Source organism: Ambystoma mexicanum, chromosome 4q (assembly GCF_040938575.1).
Source record: "Ambystoma mexicanum isolate Mex_15411 chromosome 4q, UKY_AmexF1_1, whole genome shotgun sequence".
Lineage (NCBI taxonomy): Eukaryota > Metazoa > Chordata > Amphibia > Caudata > Ambystomatidae > Ambystoma > Ambystoma mexicanum.
Genome location: NC_090928.1, coordinates 318,443,816 through 318,464,291, shown reverse-complemented (window position 1 = coordinate 318,464,291; position 20,476 = coordinate 318,443,816). Strand labels below are relative to the sequence as shown.

The 20,476-nt window shown below is 44.0% G+C and overlaps 1 protein-coding gene across 1 annotated transcript in view; it reads left to right on the top strand.

Moving 5' to 3' along the window:
- GREM2 (gremlin 2, DAN family BMP antagonist) overlaps window positions 1-20,073 on the top strand; it is a 279,186-nt gene extending 259,113 nt beyond the window's left edge. The window contains exon 2 of the mRNA XM_069607896.1: window positions 9,629-20,073. Coding sequence (XP_069463997.1) covers window positions 9,630-10,142 — 513 coding nt within the window. The 5' untranslated portion in view covers window position 9,629 and the 3' untranslated portion in view covers window positions 10,143-20,073. The remainder of the gene's footprint in view (window positions 1-9,628) is intronic.
- The last annotated feature ends 403 nt before the right edge of the window (window positions 20,074-20,476 follow it).

The window sequence follows — 20,476 nt, the reverse complement described above, 5'->3', positions numbered from 1 at the left end:
TATCCGCCGGTCTAATAGGGATTTTATCATCTGCAAATAAATCTTTTAGTATTATTAGCTCATTAGGTTTCAAATTACTGTATTTGGGTCGCTTATAGGAGATCTTTTTAAGATCATTAAGGGTCTGTTTATGAAAAATCTCGATGGAGGGTATAGTAATGGGTGGTATAAAATTACTTTTCGTTCTGAATTCTCTCAATACTTGCTCTTTAGGGCCTCTGTTCTCTGATGGTTCCAATTCGTCAAAAAACACTTAAAGCTTGAGTTTTCTTACTAATTTAAAAAGGTCGATTTTGGTTTCAAACAACGTAGTGCTATGTGTAGGTACAAAGCTCAGACCTTTTTGTAACACCTCCTTTTTAGTATTATTCAGTATCCTAGAGGATAAGTTAATCACTAGCTCTTCTATTGTTGTAGACGTGCTGCTCTCGTCTCTACTCTTGTGTCTTCTCTTGCCCCTTCTTGTCTTCTTCTTTCAGCCGGTTTCCCTGAAAAAGGTTGTCTTGATAGTGTTGTTCTGATTGGTATTGATTGATTCTGTCTCTGTGGTGATCTTTGCCTTTCTCCAGTTCTTTTATGTTGGGTCTCTCTATCCTCAGAGTCAGTACTGGAGGAATTCTCTGTACTGCTTTTATTCGGATTTCTCTGTGGTGGAGCTGTATATCTATCCATCCATGTGTAGACCTCTCCATTTAGGTAATCATATGTGTCCCTTCTAAATTTTTTTATTTTCTTCTTCTCTAATTCTGTCTTACATGATTCCAATTTTTCATTAATATCTTTAACTATTTCATCTAACTCTTCTTTGCCCAATAGCGTACTTAATTCACTTTCAATCTCTTCTATTTCAATTTTAAGAGATGTTACATGTTTAGTTAGTTCTTGTATTGTTAGAAGAATTAGATCCAAAGAGCACTTATTAAGGATTGCCTCCAACCTTCGTACAAATTCTTTGTCCTCTTTGCATAATGTTGGTCTCAAATTGATCCTCAGTCCACGTGGAATTCTTTGGTTCTTGTAGTAACGTCCTAAAGTTATTGTGTGTAATTTTCGGTTTATTTCTTTACGTATTAAATATTCCAATTGTTTAATCTTTTTAGCTGGATCACTTGTGTCATCATTCTTGTTCGACCATGAAGAATCACTTATTTTCGTGAGAATTGCTTCTGCCTCCTCTGGTGTGAAACCCAAGGTTTCAGCTCGCACATTTGTCAATGTTTCTATATCTTCAAAAGACATTTCTGTTGCGTGCCTCCACTCTGTGCCGCAAAATATAAAGGAAATGGAAAGAGTTGGCACTGCTGAATTGGTTAATTCATGTTGCGAAAATATTGATTCAATATTTGGGGCACACCTTAAAACCCTGGCACAGAGTGTAAGTGAACTGTGAATAAGAAGGATTCAGAACCTAATCTGATCCTAGGTGTGCTGCCCCATGCTCTCTACTAGGAGTTGCTCAAGTTCATTTCTGAAATTGTTCCTTAACTTTCAAAAACCACTCTGTAGTCAATTTATAAAATCTTGAAGATTGCCGTTCTCTTCTGTTTTATTGCTGAGGCTTGGGCATCATGCAATCAATCAGCGCCTACAACTTTGTATGCCAATGCATTTCGGACTTCAGTCCGTCATCAGGGCTCTTAGCGCTTTCTTTACAGTTAAACATCAAATATGTTATATAGAGAACATGTTGTATATAATGGGAAGCATAATATAAATATTATGTCCATATATTTTGAATATTAAATCACATTTGCCCAAATGAAATTGATATATATCATACCCAGTCGTCGTATGTATATATGGCATTAAGTCATCACCATTCAAGTCAATTCAATAATACATAGTTCACAAATAAATTCCACAATTAATTTCCAGAAAGAAACATCAACATCGTGAAACATTTTATCCAAATGTTAAGGTCAGATTTGTCACAATTATTAAATAAGTTAAATCATATTAAAAATATCCAAAATTATAGTCACATACCGTTGTTGTTGTGATTCGCCAGTTGTGCATCATCATTATTGAGCAAAAAAAATAATACATAATAGCATATGAGTATTAGAACCAGGTGTCTAATTGTCTAACATAATAGCTTTCTAGGTATATCGTGTACCTCGTAGATTGCTGTAACAACCTCCCTTTTGATACTCGGTGATGCCTCGTCCTTATCCGTATATAATAGATCTGAAAAGAGTTATCGTATCATTTAGTATACCTCTATGTCTAGGTTTAAGTGTGTTAATATATAGCATCTGACCTCCATTACTTACCTCTGACCGCCGTCAGCTATCCATTTGTTCACTTTCGCGAAAACCTCGTCAGACGCCGGTTTTCTATGTTTCTATTGTGTTGCTATGCAACCCGCGCGTGCGTGAAAGCATCGCCGGTGTTTACTTACTTGTGCCTCACTCGCGTCGGCTCTCCTAATCCCAGTCTCTTAAAGTGACAATAACAATGTGTACATAAATGTTCTTATTGTAAACTCAACATGCTTATGTTATATACTGCATATTGCAATTACGAAGACCCGTGTTCTCGTAACACGCCGGCTTCCAGTGTTTAGGTATGTTGCTACGCAACCTGCGCGTGCGTAAAGGAATCGCGGGTGTTTACTTTATTGTGCCGTGCTCGCGTCGGCTCTCCTGATTCCAGTCTTTTAGAGTGACAGTATCGATACGTACATAAATGTTAATTTTATAAGCTCAAAGTGCAGAGAAAGCCACTCTCTTGGGTTCATTTCTCAAGTGCAATGAGTGTGGGTGGGGTGTAGGGCCCTGAGTCAAGTTTGAAAGAGGACTGGCAGGTGTGCCAACAACCATAATTCCCCCAAAACTCCCCCCCAGCTACCTTCCTTAAACCACCCGGTTCCCACTCCCCCACGGGCAACCCCCAACCCACCCGTTGTCGCTGTCCCCCCTTTACCTCACCTTCCAATAAGTTGCAGAGCTCGGGGCGATTGCGCCCGGCCGAGTCTGCAAGTTCCCTTACTTAACAGTACATATCCACCCGAAGTGACAAGCTTATTTAGAGTTTACAGTATTGTTACCCCTCTTGTCCCAGATACTACCATCTCAGTCCAGGTCCCTCTGGTCACGATCATCTCTCCGGGGTCTCTGGCCGTTACGGGGAAGGCACCCGCCAATTTCGTCCAGAAAGGAGCTTGCTGCGTCCAGTGAGGTGAAGAATTGCGCCTTCCCGGCATGTTGGATCCAGAGTTTCACTGGAAAACAGCCTAGAGTGCGAGATGTTACAGTCTCTTATGTGTCTTTTCACCCCTGCAAAAGACCTTTGTGATGCCTGCACCGCCGTCGAGAATTCCGGGTATATCTTAATATTTTATCTGTCATATTGAATTTCTCCCTTTTCTCTAGCCAAGCAAAGGATTGTGTCCCAGTTCCTGTAGTTGAGGAGGTGTGTGATAATAGGGCGGTAGGCCGCCCCAGGTATTGGGCGTGAGGCAGGTATGCAGTGGGCTCTCTCAACTATGAACAGTGAAGATAGTGCAGACTCTCCGAACAGATCCTTGCACATGTTCTCCACAGATTCTTCCATTTTGGCTCTCTCACCCCCCCTTGCAACCCCCCATGCGAATATTGTTGCGGCAAGCTTTCCCCTCCAGATCTTTGTTTTTACCGGATACCGCCATAACCTGGACCTCTGGCGCTGACTCTCTGGCGACAAGATTTCCATCTTCTAGTCCGGATAACCTCTGCTCTACCGTCTCTAAACGGTCGCCGTGTTTGACAAGCAGTGCTGCAGCAGTTCAACCTTGGAGGATAACGAGTCTAATTTGGAATCGAGACCACCAATGCCCGCCTTGAGGTCTAACAGTATCTCTTGGATGTCCAATTCCAGGGCTTGGGCCGCACCCTCATCCGCCTGATCCACTGGGTTGGTTAGTTTCGCCTGAGGTTGTGGCCTGGGTGTTCTGGCGGAAGGTTTGTTCTCGAAATTTAGTTTCTGCTGTAGTTTGTCTGCTTTCCCCATGTTTAGCAGTCAGCTCTATCGAGGCCACTATGGTTGGACCAGGGGCCAGTGCAGGAGTGTGCAAAGTCTAACCTCTCTTATAATGCAAATGTGTGGCTTCAGCTGTAATCGGGTTTCACTGACTGGAAGGTATGCACAGCTGTAAGCGTGTTCATTGGGTTTGCTAGATACTACAGGCTAACCCCCCTTTTGGGCCAGCCTGCTGTAATGTTCGACACTTGTCTCGGAGAGCTTTGGTTCTGGAAACGTTCTGTGTTAGGGTGCTGAGTTTAATAACCAAACCAGGCCGGGATTTATAACTGTTTTAGGATCTAAAGTCGTGCCTCTTCTCTTTCCCTTCTACGTAAGTTATACAGGCTTTACCGCTTCTTAAATGTGTTCAAACAGTGAGAGTATTTTAGCCAATGGTATCTTGGTGACTTGCTCTTGGAATCAGCACGGCACGTCACTCACTTGTTATTCTAAAATGTTGCAGGAATGCGTTGGAAGTCGAGAGTCCTTCTGTGTCGTGCTTTTGACAGCGGTGCTGATTGCTGAGCAGCTAACCTTCTGATGCTTGTGAGGAGGAGGGGGCAAGTTTCTGCCGGTTCTTGGTTTCCACTGTATAGCAAATTAACGTGAGTACCTGAACGTCGGCCTGTGTTGTATGGTCAGTACAGTTGTAGCAGGGCAACTGATTCACTCCTCAGCTGTTACCTTGTGGTGAATTATCTAGCTTCATTGAAACCCAATTATTCTGTTGGTCTCTCCTGTGCCAAATGTGTTATTTGTCAGGAGATTAGCACTCCACCGACTTATGAGGGGCCGGGCTCCAGACTGCCTTTGTTCCTTGGTCGGCCGTCAGGTCAGTGGGCGGCTATTGCGGGTCACTATTTCAGCATATGGCTCCTCAATATGGATATCTGCCTGTTTTCCACCTCACTTTCCCGATTTAGATAGTGCTTTAATGTCCAGGCCTCCTCACTGGTCACATTCTTGACTGAGGTGTTTAACTGCTAGATCGCCACTCCCCTGTTGTTTGTTGAGGTGGGGGGAGTGCTCTGGTTGGTTCTGGCTCCCACCGAGTATTAGGGTGGTGTACGGACCTGTCTGACGCACCGGTGTTGTTGTAGCACATCTATTGCTCTTCTCCATGCACACCTCCTTGCGGTACATTAGCTTTCTTTATTGGCGTCCAAATATTCAATTGGACTCTCCCGTGCTGCCCGGGATGATTGTCGGGTGATACACATTCCACCGGCTAATGGACAGATGGGCTCCAAACTGCTTGCGCTCATTGGTCTCGTGTTGAGTCAACGTGCAGCCAAAGCGGGTCCTTGCCCCACAAGTTTGCTCACCATTACATGTAGGTGTCCTTTTCCCACCTCGCCTTTTTAGCTGATTTATGTGGAGGTGCTATTCTAGAGAATAGCCTGTTCCACTGGTCACTCCTATGCGGGTTGTATTGTCGCCTAATGGGCCGTACCTTAATGAGTGCCAGGGCTGGGCTCCCCACTGCCTCCAGCCCCGGACCTGCTGTTGGAGAGGTGGAGCACTGTATTAGTCCTAAGGCATTGCTGGCAGGGTTCGTCTTGTTTAAACGTTCATGTAAAGGAGGGTTCCGGTCCCTCTATAAACACACCGCCTCGGTCAGCAGCATTCAGGTCCCGGGATATTGCGATGCTATTTTGCACCGCCCAGCTGGGAAGGCAGCCTGAAGGTGTTGTGGGGAGGCGGGGTGCACCTCACCTCCGCCATGCACGGTGTCTCGGAAATTCCAGCAGCCCAAGGAACTGTTGAGATTGTCGACCAGTTGTGATCCGGCGTATGTTGTCAGGTACGTGGCTCTTCAGGCACCTCTGGCCCGCTTTCCGCACAGGCCGTCCAAGCCAGCGCGGAGCTCCTCACTGCCTCTACATCATGGCTCTCCACCTCTCAGAGAGAGCTTTCGCACCAGCTGGTATTCACAAGTTTACTCAACTGCAACAGTTGGCTGTGTGGCTCTCTCTTTGCTCCAGGCTGATTGCTCCTGCAGCGTCAGACCCCAGTCGCAGATTTCCGGATCTCTTGTGTGGGCCTCCCGGATCTCTTATGGTGGCCTCCCACTGCTCACTTGCAGTGTGCGTGTTTACATTCACTGGTTGCGGGGCAATCCTGTTCCGGTGCCAGTGTCAACCTTCGCCAGTCCGTGAGCGGGCCGTTTCGCGCTCCCAGTTCGTTGTTGGACTACGACAGGGCATTCCTCTGCCACTGTGTCCCCGATGTTAGGCTGGCTGGTGGCTAGTGTATTCTTCCAGGCCTGTGGCTCCACCGTCCGCACGGCGGGAGCCCAACCCCAGAGCTCCTCCGATCAGCCGCACTGCGTGGGGTCGGGCCTTCAGGATTCTTGAGGAGTCCACGAGTTCGGCTACCGCCCACTTCGTGCTCTGCTGCTTCCTCATCTCCCCAACAGCCACACGCCAGTCACAGGGCCGAGATTCTTAACACAGCAATGAGGGGCTTCACAAGTGGTCTCACTCCTCCTCCAGCATCAAGGGTTGATAGAGAGACCTCCGACATGCCACCACGTCTTCCTCGCCACCTAAGACGCTATTTTTGTCAGGATTTCTGAGAGCTCAAGGAAGAGCTGCTATCACAGTCGGGCTCTCTAGCACCACTTCAGTCATTAAGGTTATGTGAAGGTAGCCAAGACCCTGGTCGTCACCCATGTCCGAATGGTGTGGGGAGGGGTGCAGTGCAGGTGTACTATGAACTAAATGGGGTGGATTGTGTTTAAGGAGACAGGGAATTATGTGGGAAGCTACAATTTGAATGCCTGTTGTTATGGGTAGCTTCATTCTTATGGCAGAGGTGTTTTTCAATAGTGTTTGTGTAATATGTGAGTGCAGGGTGTGTGGAATGAGTCTGTGCCTTCCGCTAAGTTACAAAGGTGCAGTGTGCAGGAGGAGAAATGTGTTAGCTGTACAAACAACCATGTCTACATCCTAGGTTCCATTCATGTACCTAGCACAATAGGGCTAACTGCAAGAAATAGCTGACAAACACAAATGGACTAAAAGCAAGGTATGGCTACCTTACACAAAACCCTCAGCAATTCTGCTATGAGACTGGTGGACACTCAGGGCCCCCTAAAATCCAACCGGCCAAAGATCAAACCATCTGCCCTAGGGTACACTGCTGGGCTAGCCTCCAACAAACACTCAATCAGAGCCCTAGAGAAACGGTGGTGCAAAAACCAGGAGACCTCACCAACCTCAAATCTCTCAGCACAAACCGTAGGAATCTGATTACTGAAGCTAAAGCTGCTTGCTACTCCACAACCATTGTGGCAGGCTTCAAGAGGAAAAAAAAACCTTTTTGAAGTAGTAAAGCATTGTACCAAAGCCTCACCCTATCCCTGAGGTATCAGCAACTCAGGAAAAATATGATGGTATCAACACATTATTTATTGAACAAATAACCAAAATCCGAGAGACCATTGAATCAACCGCTCACAGCATTAGCATTCCCCTGGCATGCACACTGCCCCTCTGGACCAAATTATCGCCTCTCTTTCCCCCGGATCTCCTAAAAGTGATTGCCTCCCTCAAATCTACTTCTTACTTTGATGATATAATTCCGACATCCATCATTAAATAATTGACGGGCCCCACGCTCAATGCGCTCCTCAGCAACATCAATGTCTCCCTCCCAAAAGGATCATTCCCAGACTCCCTCCAAACTGGTCTCAGGTGACCTCTTTTGAAAAAGCAACCCTAGATCCAGATGGCCTAGCCAACTATCAGCCCATTACGAACCTCCCGTTTATTGGCAAAATCTTGGAAAAAGTAGTTGCTATACAACTACTCACCAGAATCGAACAACTCAACCTCTTAAAAAACTATTGGTCAGGGTTATGCCACCAAGTGTAGCATCGAGACAGCCATAATCCAGGTGATGGATGATGCCTTCCAAATCATAGATAAGGCCGACACATGGCTCCTCGTCCTCCATTACCTCTCGGCTGTATTCGACACCATCGACCACCACATCCTTCTCTCCCTCCTTGCTGATAGGATTGGATTCTCTGGCACTGTCCAGAATTGGTTTTCCTACTACCTCTTGGACAGACACCAGGCTGTTTGAATATACTTGTTACATTCTAACTGACTCCATTTCTCCTGCGGAGTACCGCAAGGCTCCACCCTCTCACCAATCCTTTTTAACTTTACATGGAGCCTTTGGGCACTCTCCTCAAAGATCACAATATAGCCATCCAGCAATACGCAAACGATACTCAGTTGTACATGAGAGTAAATAGCACAAAGGACATAATTCATCTCCACAATTAACTAGCCATCATCCAGTCCTGGATGTCCACGGCCTACCTCAAACTAAACCCATCCAAGACTGAATTTGTTCACATTGGTTCGCCCACTAAAAAACAACTTGTCCAACAATGGCTCATTAATATGCTCCTAGAAGGATTTGATCCACAACTCTCAGTCCCAGCAAAATCCATAGGCTTCACCATTGACAGCAGCCTGTCCTTCCAGAAACACATAGCCAAAAAGGCCTGGCTCAGAATCTCTACCCTTCAAAAAATCGAACCCTTCATCCCGCAGCAGAACTTCCCGGCTGTAGTGCAGGCTCTTGTGGTCTCACACATCGATAAGGGAAAAACTCTCCTGACAGGGTTCCAATTTCTCACTTGGCTCCCTTAAAAGCATTCCACCACAATGCAGCACGTTTTATTACAGGAGCACTGAAATTTGACTGAATCATTCCCCATCCTACGTGAACTACATCGGCTTCCACTCCAAGCCAAGATACTGTTCAAGAATGCACATATCATCTACAAAACAGTCACGAGTAGCACACCAGCGTATCTGGTGGCTAAGCTCCACATATCTGGTGGCACACACTCCTCATGCAGCCAATCGACAAACCGACTTGAATCACAACTTGTCCGGTAGGAGAGGGCCTGCAAACAATCCTTCTCTTGTCATGCACTCTCCCTCTGGAACTCAATCCCAGCATCAGCTCAGATTGACCCCACAATTCTCCAAGTTCGCAAATCTCTCAAAACATGGTTCTTTCAACAACACCTGACCAAGGACTAATTGAAAATGGACACACATATCGATGGACAGACCTCACAGTACTGCGCTACTGTTGAAAGATGACAGCCCAACTTTGTGTAAAATGTGAATTTGCTGCATGAGAGTGAAGCAGATACTTTCAACCCTGTGTTAACATCAAAGATTGGTCTCCAAAAACGTTTTTAAAAATCCTATCATCTTTCATTGGCCATCATGCCAGTGTCAAGACTATACCATCATTGTGATCTGTGTACTTGCTATCACTATGCAGTCTCAGAAGGGCTCCAAATGAAAATCACAAAAACGTAATACAAAGGAGAGGGTCTGTGCAATTGCATTGCAACATTATAATGTATAATCCTTGCTTTTGATCGAAAGTTTTGAATTTATCATACGTTGCAAAAAATAAACAGAGAAGTGAAATCGAATGTTTCTTCAGGTATAATAGGAACTGTGTAATTGTGTGCTTAATTCCACCATTCAAGTTTCTCCTATATTTTCAAAGTTTAATGCTGAAAGTATTCTATTTTTTCCACATGTACAGTTTTAACCTATTCTTCATCTTTTTTTTCTTACAGAATGTACTGGAAACTTATGCTATCACTCCCTTTGCTGGCATTGTTAACGAAAATAGCTGAGACTAGGAAAAACCGACCAGCTGGCGCCATCCCTTCTCCGTACAAAGACACCACCAATAATTCGGAGAGGCGGCAGCATCAGCAGCACCAGATCAAAGAGGTGCTTGCCTCCAGCCAAGAGGCGCTGGTGGTCACCGAGAGGAAATACCTGAAGAGCGACTGGTGCAAAACACAGCCCCTGAGGCAGACAGTGAGCGAGGAGGGCTGTCTGAGCCGCACCATCATAAACCGCTTCTGCTACGGCCAATGCAACTCCTTTTACATCCCTCGGCATGTGAAGCGGGATGAGGAGTCATTCCAGTCCTGTGCATTCTGCAAACCGCAGAAGTTCACCTCATTGACGGTGGAGCTGGAGTGTCCAGGGCTTGAGCCGCCATTTCGTCTTAAGAAAATCCAGAAGGTCAAGCAGTGCAGGTGCATGTCAGTCAACCTCAGTCACTCAGACAAACTGTGAGGAAGAAGAATCATCCTACGAACAATCGACAGCCTCTGAAAATGGGTGAATGAATGTTTTTACTGTTCCAAGACTCATGACTACCCGTCTTGGATCATATTGTACAAGTCACTGGCTTCCACAACCCATCGATGTCCTGAGACCTCCCTGTGCTTCAGACCATTGTAAACTGATTCAAGATAAAGGGGCCAGATGAATATTTACATGAAAGTATTATTTTCTATTGCTGACCAATATCCGGTTTCCAAACATTTGCTAATGATAAAGTCTGATGTATAACCTTTCTCCAACCTACAGGTTGTAAACAGAGCTGCACCTTGGACCATACCACATGTGTTACTTAGTGCATTTAAGGACGTATGGGCGGTGCACCTCTCACAATGCAATCATGCGCATGGCTGCTGTCAGGAAATTTCATACCTGTCAAAATGAGTGAGGAGCAATAGAGATGAGCAAAATCTAAAGACCTGGGACAGCATCTGGAATATGTGGTGTTTGTTGGAGCCAGCACTCATGTTTCCACTATGTGGGAGATAATTCAAGTCCACACCCGATTCAGTTGCCTTGTCTTAATGGGAGTGACCATAAGGATGTCGTCAATATACGTACTTGGTTTTCCTCAATATCTAGGAACTCTTCCATAGATGCGCAACTCTTCCCCTTGTTCCCCATTGTGATGGTTTAATTTGGGCTATGGTGCCAAAAAACCAAGGGACAATAAGGTCTGCGTTTAAACATTTTGGATTGCAGACATGTATTGTGGTGCCATGAGAAGGCCCTACCTGACTGAGCCAATATTTTTCTACCGTAAAACTGAATATGGATTTTCCTATGGTGTGAAATAATATGTTAAAGTTACACACAAAAATATACAAAGAGACTTAACACATGGACCACAGAGAAGTTTTATACCCAACTACAGTATACCTTTAGTATTTAACGATGAACAAATATACACTAACCAATGCAGTTTTTAGATTTGACGAGATGAGGCTTCTTACATAGTCGGAGCCCACCGATACAACTGTAAATGCTTTCTCAAGCTAAATAATTAATTTCTCATACAATTTCCTCTTTTCTATACATGATCTTAGCATTCCGCTCAACATGGAGAAAATGAAATCAGGCTGATTAAAAATGTGCCATTCGCCAAGCAAGCAGTATTTGTTACACACCATGGAAAATGCAACCATGACTCCTTCTATGAGAACTGATTGAAAATGAGATATGGAACATTACCACCGCCACCAATGTTCTCATTTCAATTTGTTGTTGTGCATTTCCAGTTGTGATTGAAGAATTTAGCGCCCCCAGAAAAAGTCTGTCTTGGACATTCATATACCTTGATTTGTGAATATGAACCTCTTTCCTTTATGAACAGGCACTGTTTTTGGTTCGGTCCAACCCTCGCTAAAGATGCTGCGCTTATGTACATTGAAAGCAAATTCCCAGCTGCGGCATTAATATGAGTTGGGTGTTTATCGAACCTTAGCTCGTTGACCATTCAGTGCTTGATAAAGCTTCAAAGCCGTGACTAGTCGCACAGTACCAGCGTCGAGAGGAAGGAACCTTCGAAAGAACGTCTACCTGCCTCCAGATCTTCTCCTAACACGACTCTGTCCTTTCTATGCACGGTGCCCTCCCCGCCTGACATTCCACCCTGACTGTTCACCCATTTTAAAACATTTCTTTAGCAAGTAGAATTATCTTTCTTCTTGCCTTCTGTGGCATGTGGCAAGAGGTGGTGTACTCTATGTTGGCAAGCTTAGCTTTACACATGTTTCTGCTTATTCCACATCTACATTACACACCAATGTAGGGAGAGGTCTGAGCTACACAGAGTACAGACTAGTACATCTAATTGACAAGACATTGCACCTGAACCAGAACACTGCATATTATTCTCCAAAACAGCAACACTGGTTTTTCAGCAGAGTCACAGTGAACATAAAGATATCGCTCTCATTTCCACACTAAGTGTAATGTAGAAAATTGAGCACAGGTACATTACCCCTTCCTGTAAACTAAGAAAGCACCCAGCAGTCTCGAATCACACTAACAGCCACAGACTGCATTGCAACTAACCTGCTTCCAGAGGGAAACATGCATGGTCTGCAGGGGTGCATGGTCCAATATTTCAGACAAGATTGAAATATATCGCTGTGCTACGTGGCACACATAATCAAGGTTCGTTATTTAGCTGTTCCTTTATATCTCGAGTTAGAAGGATAAAAAAAAAAACAACTGTCCTTTTCGGTTGGCCTAGAATCCTGGATTTCGGATTGTGGATGTATCCAACGCAAAAGTGCTTAAACTCTATGACGTAGACATACGTGACTAACAAGAATGGCTGGAGAAAAACACAGGAAAACATTTCAACCGGAAGAAGAGAAGGGCGTGTTTTTCCTTTCACACTATACATCCGCCTTAATTTAAGCAATACGCACGTGTGAATGTATGTTTTCGAAGCAGATCTGCATTCGCGAATGAAAGCCAAGCACACTAAAGACCAGACCAGCGTGATCTTGAATGTGCGGTTCTCTTATATTACAATTCATATTCATAAAATAAAAATATAAAAACGATGTAGGCTCATAAATCTTCTGGTGCTATAACAAGGGCAGCATCACAGTGTATCATTCTCTGAATGTGCAAACAACATTCACATATGTGCAATGAGAGCACCAGCATATAAACTGCCGAAGGGAATGCGCACCGCTGCTAATGCCATTACGCATGCGCAGATTGGATTTGCACATATGTAAGTGTTCCATAGCGCCACCTGCAGGAGTGCATTGTTCAGTTTGCTGGGAGACTTGATGACATACTATTTTATTGTAGGTGCCCTCTCAAAAGAAATACTTAGATATAACAACTTTCTTGAGCAATTAGGGATTTTTTGGGAACTGGCAAATAGATCACCGTTGATACAGGCCAATCAGTCGCCTGTAGTTTTATTTTACGATCTGACCGATGTCACTGACAATAAAAGCAGTTGTGGTATGCTTGGAAACACAACACTCCACGGCAGCACACACACACAGGATATTGCTGGTAAAATAGAAAAGGCAGCAAAGGTGCAGGTGAAAAGATTAACATTCCCAAGGTCTGAACTAAAATACAGATGAACCCCATTGAGGTTGTGAAAAAAAAAACTGAGCTGCGAAAGCAGTGTTGGATAATGAAATCCCATTCAGGAAAAAACGTAAAGTGCAACAGCAAAGTAGTGTTTAAGTGAAACAATCTGTATGCAGAATATATCAGCTATACAACGCCGATTGTTAACCAGAAAGGCATGCTTCGAGTCCGGCAGCAATTCAAAAAATGCATCGCATATGGCAAGGAAAAAAAGACAGGGTCCTAAACAATGACTGCAAAATGCCTTTCCTCTTAGGTACTAATACCAGACGAAAACATCCCAATTCCTTCGTAAATTTCAGAGTAACTGGTCGGACCAGGAAATGTATTCCCTGGGCTGGTGCGTTTGTTCTGTATGTTCAACATAAGCCTCACGGTTTTAAAGCCAGCCGACATGATTCGCTAATAACCACAACCACTGTTGGAGTTTTATGTCCGCCTTGCGACGTGGGCAGACGAGCCCTGCGCTCACAGTAAACCGCCGTGTCGACTGTTGCGCATTCCCCTAAAACGAACTCTAGTAGCCTCTGTGCAAAGAGCAGATGTGTTGTGTTGTGCTCCACGAGCATCCATTGTGGGGACACATGCGTGGCTTGCTCTGCTCTAGCGCTCATTGTGGGCGAGATAGATGTGGTTTGGTGTGCTCTAGCATCCAGTGTGGGAAAGATAGATGTGGTTTAGTGTACTCAAGCATCCATTGTGAGGAGACAGAGGCGGTTTGTTGTGCTCAAGCATCCAGTGTGAGGAGACAGAGGTGGCTTGTTGTGCTCCAGCGCACCTTGTGGGGCGATAGAGGTAGTTTGTTGTTCTCTAGCATTCATTGAGGGTTTGATAGATGTGGTTTTGTGTGCTCTAGCGTACATTGTGGGGGAGATAAAGGTAGTTTGTTTTGGTGGTCAGTCAAAATGTCGAAAAAAAAGTCAAAGGACAAAAATGTCGAAAAAAAAATATCGAAAAAAGTCTGATGTATTATTTTATTTATATGTATTTTTTGGGTTTGGTAAGTAAAAAAAAGGGGTAAAATAAAAAAATAGAAAAAAGGGGGGTTGGGGGGAACCCCATCATTTCGAACAAAAAACGTATTGAAAAAGAAATTCGACTTTTTTTTTTTTCGACATTTTTTTTGTTGACATTTTGATTTTCAACATTTTTGTTTTCGACTAAATGACTATAAACCCTAGCATCAATTGTGGGGAGATAGATGTGGCTGTGTGTGCTGTAGCGTACATTGTGGGGCGATAGAGGCGGTTTGTTGTGCTCTAGCATCCATGGTGGGGAAATAGAGACAGTGTGTTGTGCTTTAGCGTAGAACAGAGGTGGTTGGGCTTGCTTTCACAACCTTTGTGGAAAACAGAGGAGGCTTGCCATCAATTGTGAAGAAAATAAAGGTGCTATGTTGCTTGAGGGCTATCCTGCGGGGAGTTATGATGCATTTGCTTTAAAGGGTGGGTTTTACAGGGAGGGAGAAGAATTACAATATGGATGCGCTTTTCTGTGGACTTGAGATGACTGGTGTGTTAGCTGATGGACTGTGAACTCCTTTTCCTCATTTCATTTAACCCAGCACAGCATCCGCTACGATAGACCATACCTGCCAACGTGTCTTGTTCTCCTCCTCCCCTCCTGGCTAACTGCCCTCCTCTGAAAGGGCGAATGACTATCGCGTGGCAGGTCGTGCAGACCGTGGCAGAGGTACACTCATTTCAGGAATACCATCGGGTGTATTGCGAGGGCTCCGGAACAGTTTTTACTAGCAATCCAAATTCCCCGCTTCACAGAAGGAGGATAACTATCTACAACATGGTATATTTATAAACAAGATGATTCTAGCAGTATGCTAGACAACAAGAGTGAATCTCGAGTTGCATGTGATGCCACTCGGGCAGAGGACTTCTCTCTAATGAGGCAGTGGCCATATTTATACTGTGTCTGACCTTGGCTTTGCTGATGTAAACTTTACAAAACACTTAGACTAGACTGCTTTGGTTGTTTGTAGAGTGGCAAATGCCTCCTCAATTTATTCCCCAAACTGAGTTGCACATGACACGTCTCGTTGGTCAGTGGTGGGCAAGTGAGCCAAACACAAGGGGATACAGAGCACTCTTTCTGTAGGTGTGCCCAGCTGTATGGGACGCTATTTGCTGTTGCTTAGTAAGGCTAGGTGAACACACCCAAGGATTTGCCGGATCGCTCACATTTAAGAGGGTTTGACAGCCGACATACCATTTGAACTTTTCAGTGGATGTCTCTGGAAGAGTTAACTTTCCACCCTGGGTAAAACATGAAGGCCCTGCAATAGAGGGCAAACCCCCACAAGCCCATGCAACTTGCCTCACCGGCACGCTAGAGCCAGATAGGCCAAAACAGGCAGCTGATCAGGTTAAACCTTTTTCTATTTCAAGAGCTCTTGAGCTGGAAATAGAAAACGAGTTTAAACTATTGTTGGGGTGCTCATGGAGGGGGGCCTTGGGGCGCCACAGCAGAAGACTGTGCGCGGGTTTGTTTGTACCCCTAAAAGATTCCCACACATATCCGCAGTTCACTGAAACAGTATTTGGGTGACCTGTTAAAAAACGTCTATGGAACCAGCTTTTCTGCTGAACTGACGCACCAGTGTTGCAATGAATTTGTTTACGCAAAGCTGCTTTATCATAGCAGTACATAATAGCTGTCAACTCATGCTGCTAATTTCATCACTGCTATGGCACTGAAGATATGACACGATCAGTGAGCAATGAATTCCTAGGAAAGTTTTTTTTTGTGCAATCCTGCACTACTCGTCTGCAAGTGGGCGTATTTACTTGTGTAGTGTGTGCCTGCAGGTGCAGTAAAAATGGTGGCCTAAGGTTCTTTTTGTTCTGGAAGGTCACCAATGAAATGGTTGGACACCTAGAATATTGCATGATCCAAAAAAAATCCACCAATTATCACTGAATTTGGAGGCATAAAACTTTTTAGCTAAGTGGTTCCAAGATCTCAAATACTCATTGTGGGTACAAAGCATGTTTTAAAACCTGACATAAGGCAACTAAACATTTAAAAGCCGACACATGGGTGCTCAGTACGGGAAGACCGTGTATCATCATCGGAGTTGTGTTATGAGAAAACCTTCTCAGGTGTGGCGAGGCGGCCATCATCGCAAGCGGCAGACTGCATTCGGATACTTGTGCCACGTAATGAGCTGAAAGGCATGGAATTGCTGTCTAGTTGTCAAAACCCCCTCCCTTAGTTGACTTTTTGACAGGGTTTTCCTTATGCAGGTTCACACAAAAGGCAGTTTAAAATTCACCAAAATCACTGTCAGTAATTCATGAGACATTAATACATGAATAAAATACACCATTGCAGACCTATCAATCATTTACCCGAAATAAGACATAATTAGGTATTTTATGGATAAAATATATCATATCCTTCCTATTCAAATCGTGTTTAGTGGAGACCAAAGTACTGCACTGTTCCCCCATGACATGTTTGTAATCAATTTTAACAACCAATATTAGTTTGATGTCATAAGTAGAAAATGTATCAATGTTACAATAGGGTTCCCGCGAGGCGATTCTACCACAGCAGCACGTTGTCCCCAGTGGTTAATAAGAAAAAGCAACCAGGAAATACAAATGAATGGCATTTAAAATTAGAATTGAATTCCCCATTATTATAATTATTACTAAAAACATATCCCTTCAAAAATATATAAAAATACAAGAACTTCAGCAGAGGTAATAAAATCAACCAATTGGGCTGAGATGTCACGTGTTTCTTATATCACCCCTAGATTAATTTTGGTTCAGGCCAATGATCCAAGCCTATTCTGACCTTTACCCTATGCACAGATGCTTGTGAGGATGCTTGGATATTTTCAAAACTTTCCAAGACCAAAAAGGATATACTCTCTCTGACCTATGTGGCTATTTGTGGCAGCTCTGGTGGCAATCTGGTGGGGATCAAGAAACACCACATTTACCGTGGTGACCGCACACGCACGCCCTTGCTTTTCCACATCTAGGGATAAAATGACAGACACTTTGGGTCACACAACTTGTTGAATGGCACGGGTGCAGAAAGAAAGAAGACGATCGCAAGAAAATCTCTGAACTCCAACATAAACTCGCTATAAAAATCCACTTTGGTATCTGTGGTGGGTTGGACCTTCTTCACACTTCCCTCATTGTTATTTCTGGAAGCCAACCTCTAACACATGACAGCATTATTGGAGGACTTTGGGCGTAGCCTGCCTTTTTTGGGACTGAAATTATCTGCAGGGTCCTGACTGTGTTTATCCTCCTCCATTAATAGCGTCTATAATTTGCTAATACAAACACAGCTCGTAAACCTCAGAGGGCAATTAAAGATTAATTTGGGTCAGACACATATAAACACAAACAGTACACCCATAAATTATCTTTTGATATAGTTTGCAACTGCCTCAGATGTCCATTTGTTTCTGAGAGTTGTAGCACGTTTACGTAATGACTTTGTACTACTTCCAAATTCTCAGAATCTGTCCGTGTATTTACACACCAGACTGTGAGTCAAACCAGCCATGTGTAGCCAATTATGCAAGCAAATCAATATGTGCCTGCAAATATAAGTTGCGCTCTCTTCCCTCAAATAAGTGTTTTTTATCAAAATGTTTATTCATGGGCCAGGCTCTGGTAGAAGGAACACAACCAAAACAGTAAAATTATCACTGCAGATGTCCACAGCCAATAATGTCATGGCATAACCTTGACCAGCCAATCCTTAATGCCATGACATAGCCTTGACCAGCCAATTTTTGCCTCCCAAAGACTTGTCTGTCAGCATGTCAACCAAAGAAATAATTCTGTGTGTTGCGTGTGGGTAGTGATACTCGTTATTTCGCTTACAAAATGGCTGCAATTATCTTATGGTCCATTACCTTTTAAGACCCTACAAGATCATTTACAAAACAAAGAAAACTTGACTAATGGTGCACTTCCTTCATCGAATGAAAGGTTTTGCAAATGACCTTCCAAAATAAGTTTCTAAAACTCATTCACCACTCCCTCTCTTTCTGTCTTTGATGTACTCTCCTTATTTCCATGGTGAATCGACTCATAGACCTTTGGATAGTAGATGAGTGCCTTGCATAGAGCGCAGAAGGGGCAAAGGATCATTGTTCTGGTAGGTTGACTTCCTTGTATAGATTCATGGGCAGCGAGATGGGGTGGCAGTGAACACCACCTTGTTACCACCTCGTCTTGTACCCCGGGCAGAAGTCTTCACACTACCGCCAGAACCAGCAGTATTGTAGTGACTGATTGACAGCACTGCCATTTCCACAGTCCGACCTTACTTGCGGCCATTTTGTGTTTCCCATGGGTCAGATCAATGGTATTTCTGGAAAGGAAATCCACAAACAAGTGAGAGCTAAAGCATTTAAATCAGCCCACTTCCTGACTTTCTGGGCACTTCTATGTTGTCTTCAATTTGCTCTGCTGTGAGACTGGGCTAATGTTTCGCATGTATTCATGGGGTGTGTTATCGCGGACGTTGCACTCTCCCAAGAGGGAGCATCACCCAGTGTTCATTCCCATTGTCTTTAACACTAGTCTTTCCCTCCTCTGCATACATTGGGCACTGTTCATTATTATGGCCCTCCTGCAAATCGCCCAAACAACATAGGCCTGATCCATAAAACGTTTAAAAGGCTCAATCCCATGGAAAAAGACTTTGCGAATGAGGTCCATAGTCATTTTTGGTCACACAAAACTACTCCTTACTTTATTGCTAATAGAATTATCTCAAATTTAACATTGAAGAATGTGGCAGCCACTGAAACAGTTTGACGTGCACCAGGTGACAACAACACAACAGTTGTAAAACACAATTACCACGTCTCTAATACGGTGAGTTAGAAACAAAAACAGTCTGCAAAATCTTAAAAGGAAAAAGAGAAACCCCCAACTTCATCTCTTCTTCATGGCCATACTAAAGACCATCTTGACAACACACCCAACTTGCAGAGCATTCAAGCTACCACTCTAATTCTGCGAAAGGATGCACAGCATTAAAAAAGGAAAATAAAATCACCAACTACACAACAGGCCACATAGAGAACACACAGCAATTGAACTTCCATATACATTTTGCCAAGAACTACTTCCGTGTGCTGCTGGCAGCCTGCCACGCCCATTTGACTACATAGAAACAGGCACATGTACTAAGGTGTTTGCCCACTCATTTTGTGCTCATGGAAACATATCTTTGACAACATGGCAATAGCTGGCGTCACCAATAACATCCGTTTGAAACTGCAGTTACCGCCTTCTGGTGACTGAAGAGACCTACATCAAGAAATATTTATTATATATAATGCTTATAGGTGTGCGATATCATCAAAGTCAATTTAAAGTGAATGTGTGCTTGATTGACCTGTGCAATGTAGCCTGCCGGCACCATCATGTCCTGGGGGGAGAAAAATAACAGCAAATGGCGCATAGTTTGGACATGGTTTTGCTCCTTCATAAGATGTAATTATTTCGAAGCAACTCATCAATTCAAGAAATATTGCTTTATTTTCAAGGGATGTACACATAATGCTGACCTTAATAAGCTGCTGGGCTTCCCACTCGCATGCAATTTAGTGTGTTCCGGTGTGCATCTGTCTGTACAGACCTTCTAAATTACCCATAGTGGCTCAGATTGTATTTTTGGTTTATACGTGAAAAAAAAACAAATAATGAAGAATTGCTATATGTGTAATGTAATTATTTTATAGGTGTACTATTAAGTTATAGAACCAATAAAATTACTATAGAAATATTTACCACACGTAGTATGTGTACTGTGTTCATAATGCTTGCTATGGAGGAGAGTGGGCAAACCGCACAGCCACCCCCAAATAAAAAAGGCCAAGAGATATGCACCCCCCTATTATGATAGCCCTTTGAGATGTGTTGTGTGTGTGCCAGCATTGACATGGAGAAGACAACATCAGAGAAGTGGTGGAAATGCCAAAAATGAAGAGGAACAGAGTGGCCAGCTGTGAGCATTCTAATTAGGGAGGATCAACACAAGCTGGCCAGGGTTCCAGAAGGATCCTGGCCAGCAATGGGCCTTCCCCTGCACGGTGGGTTCCTCCCAGTAGTGTAGAGCAGGTGCAGGGCGTGGGCTCCCGGACGCCCAGGTAATGACTCGGGAATGCACCTGCCCCTCCACCACACGCCCCC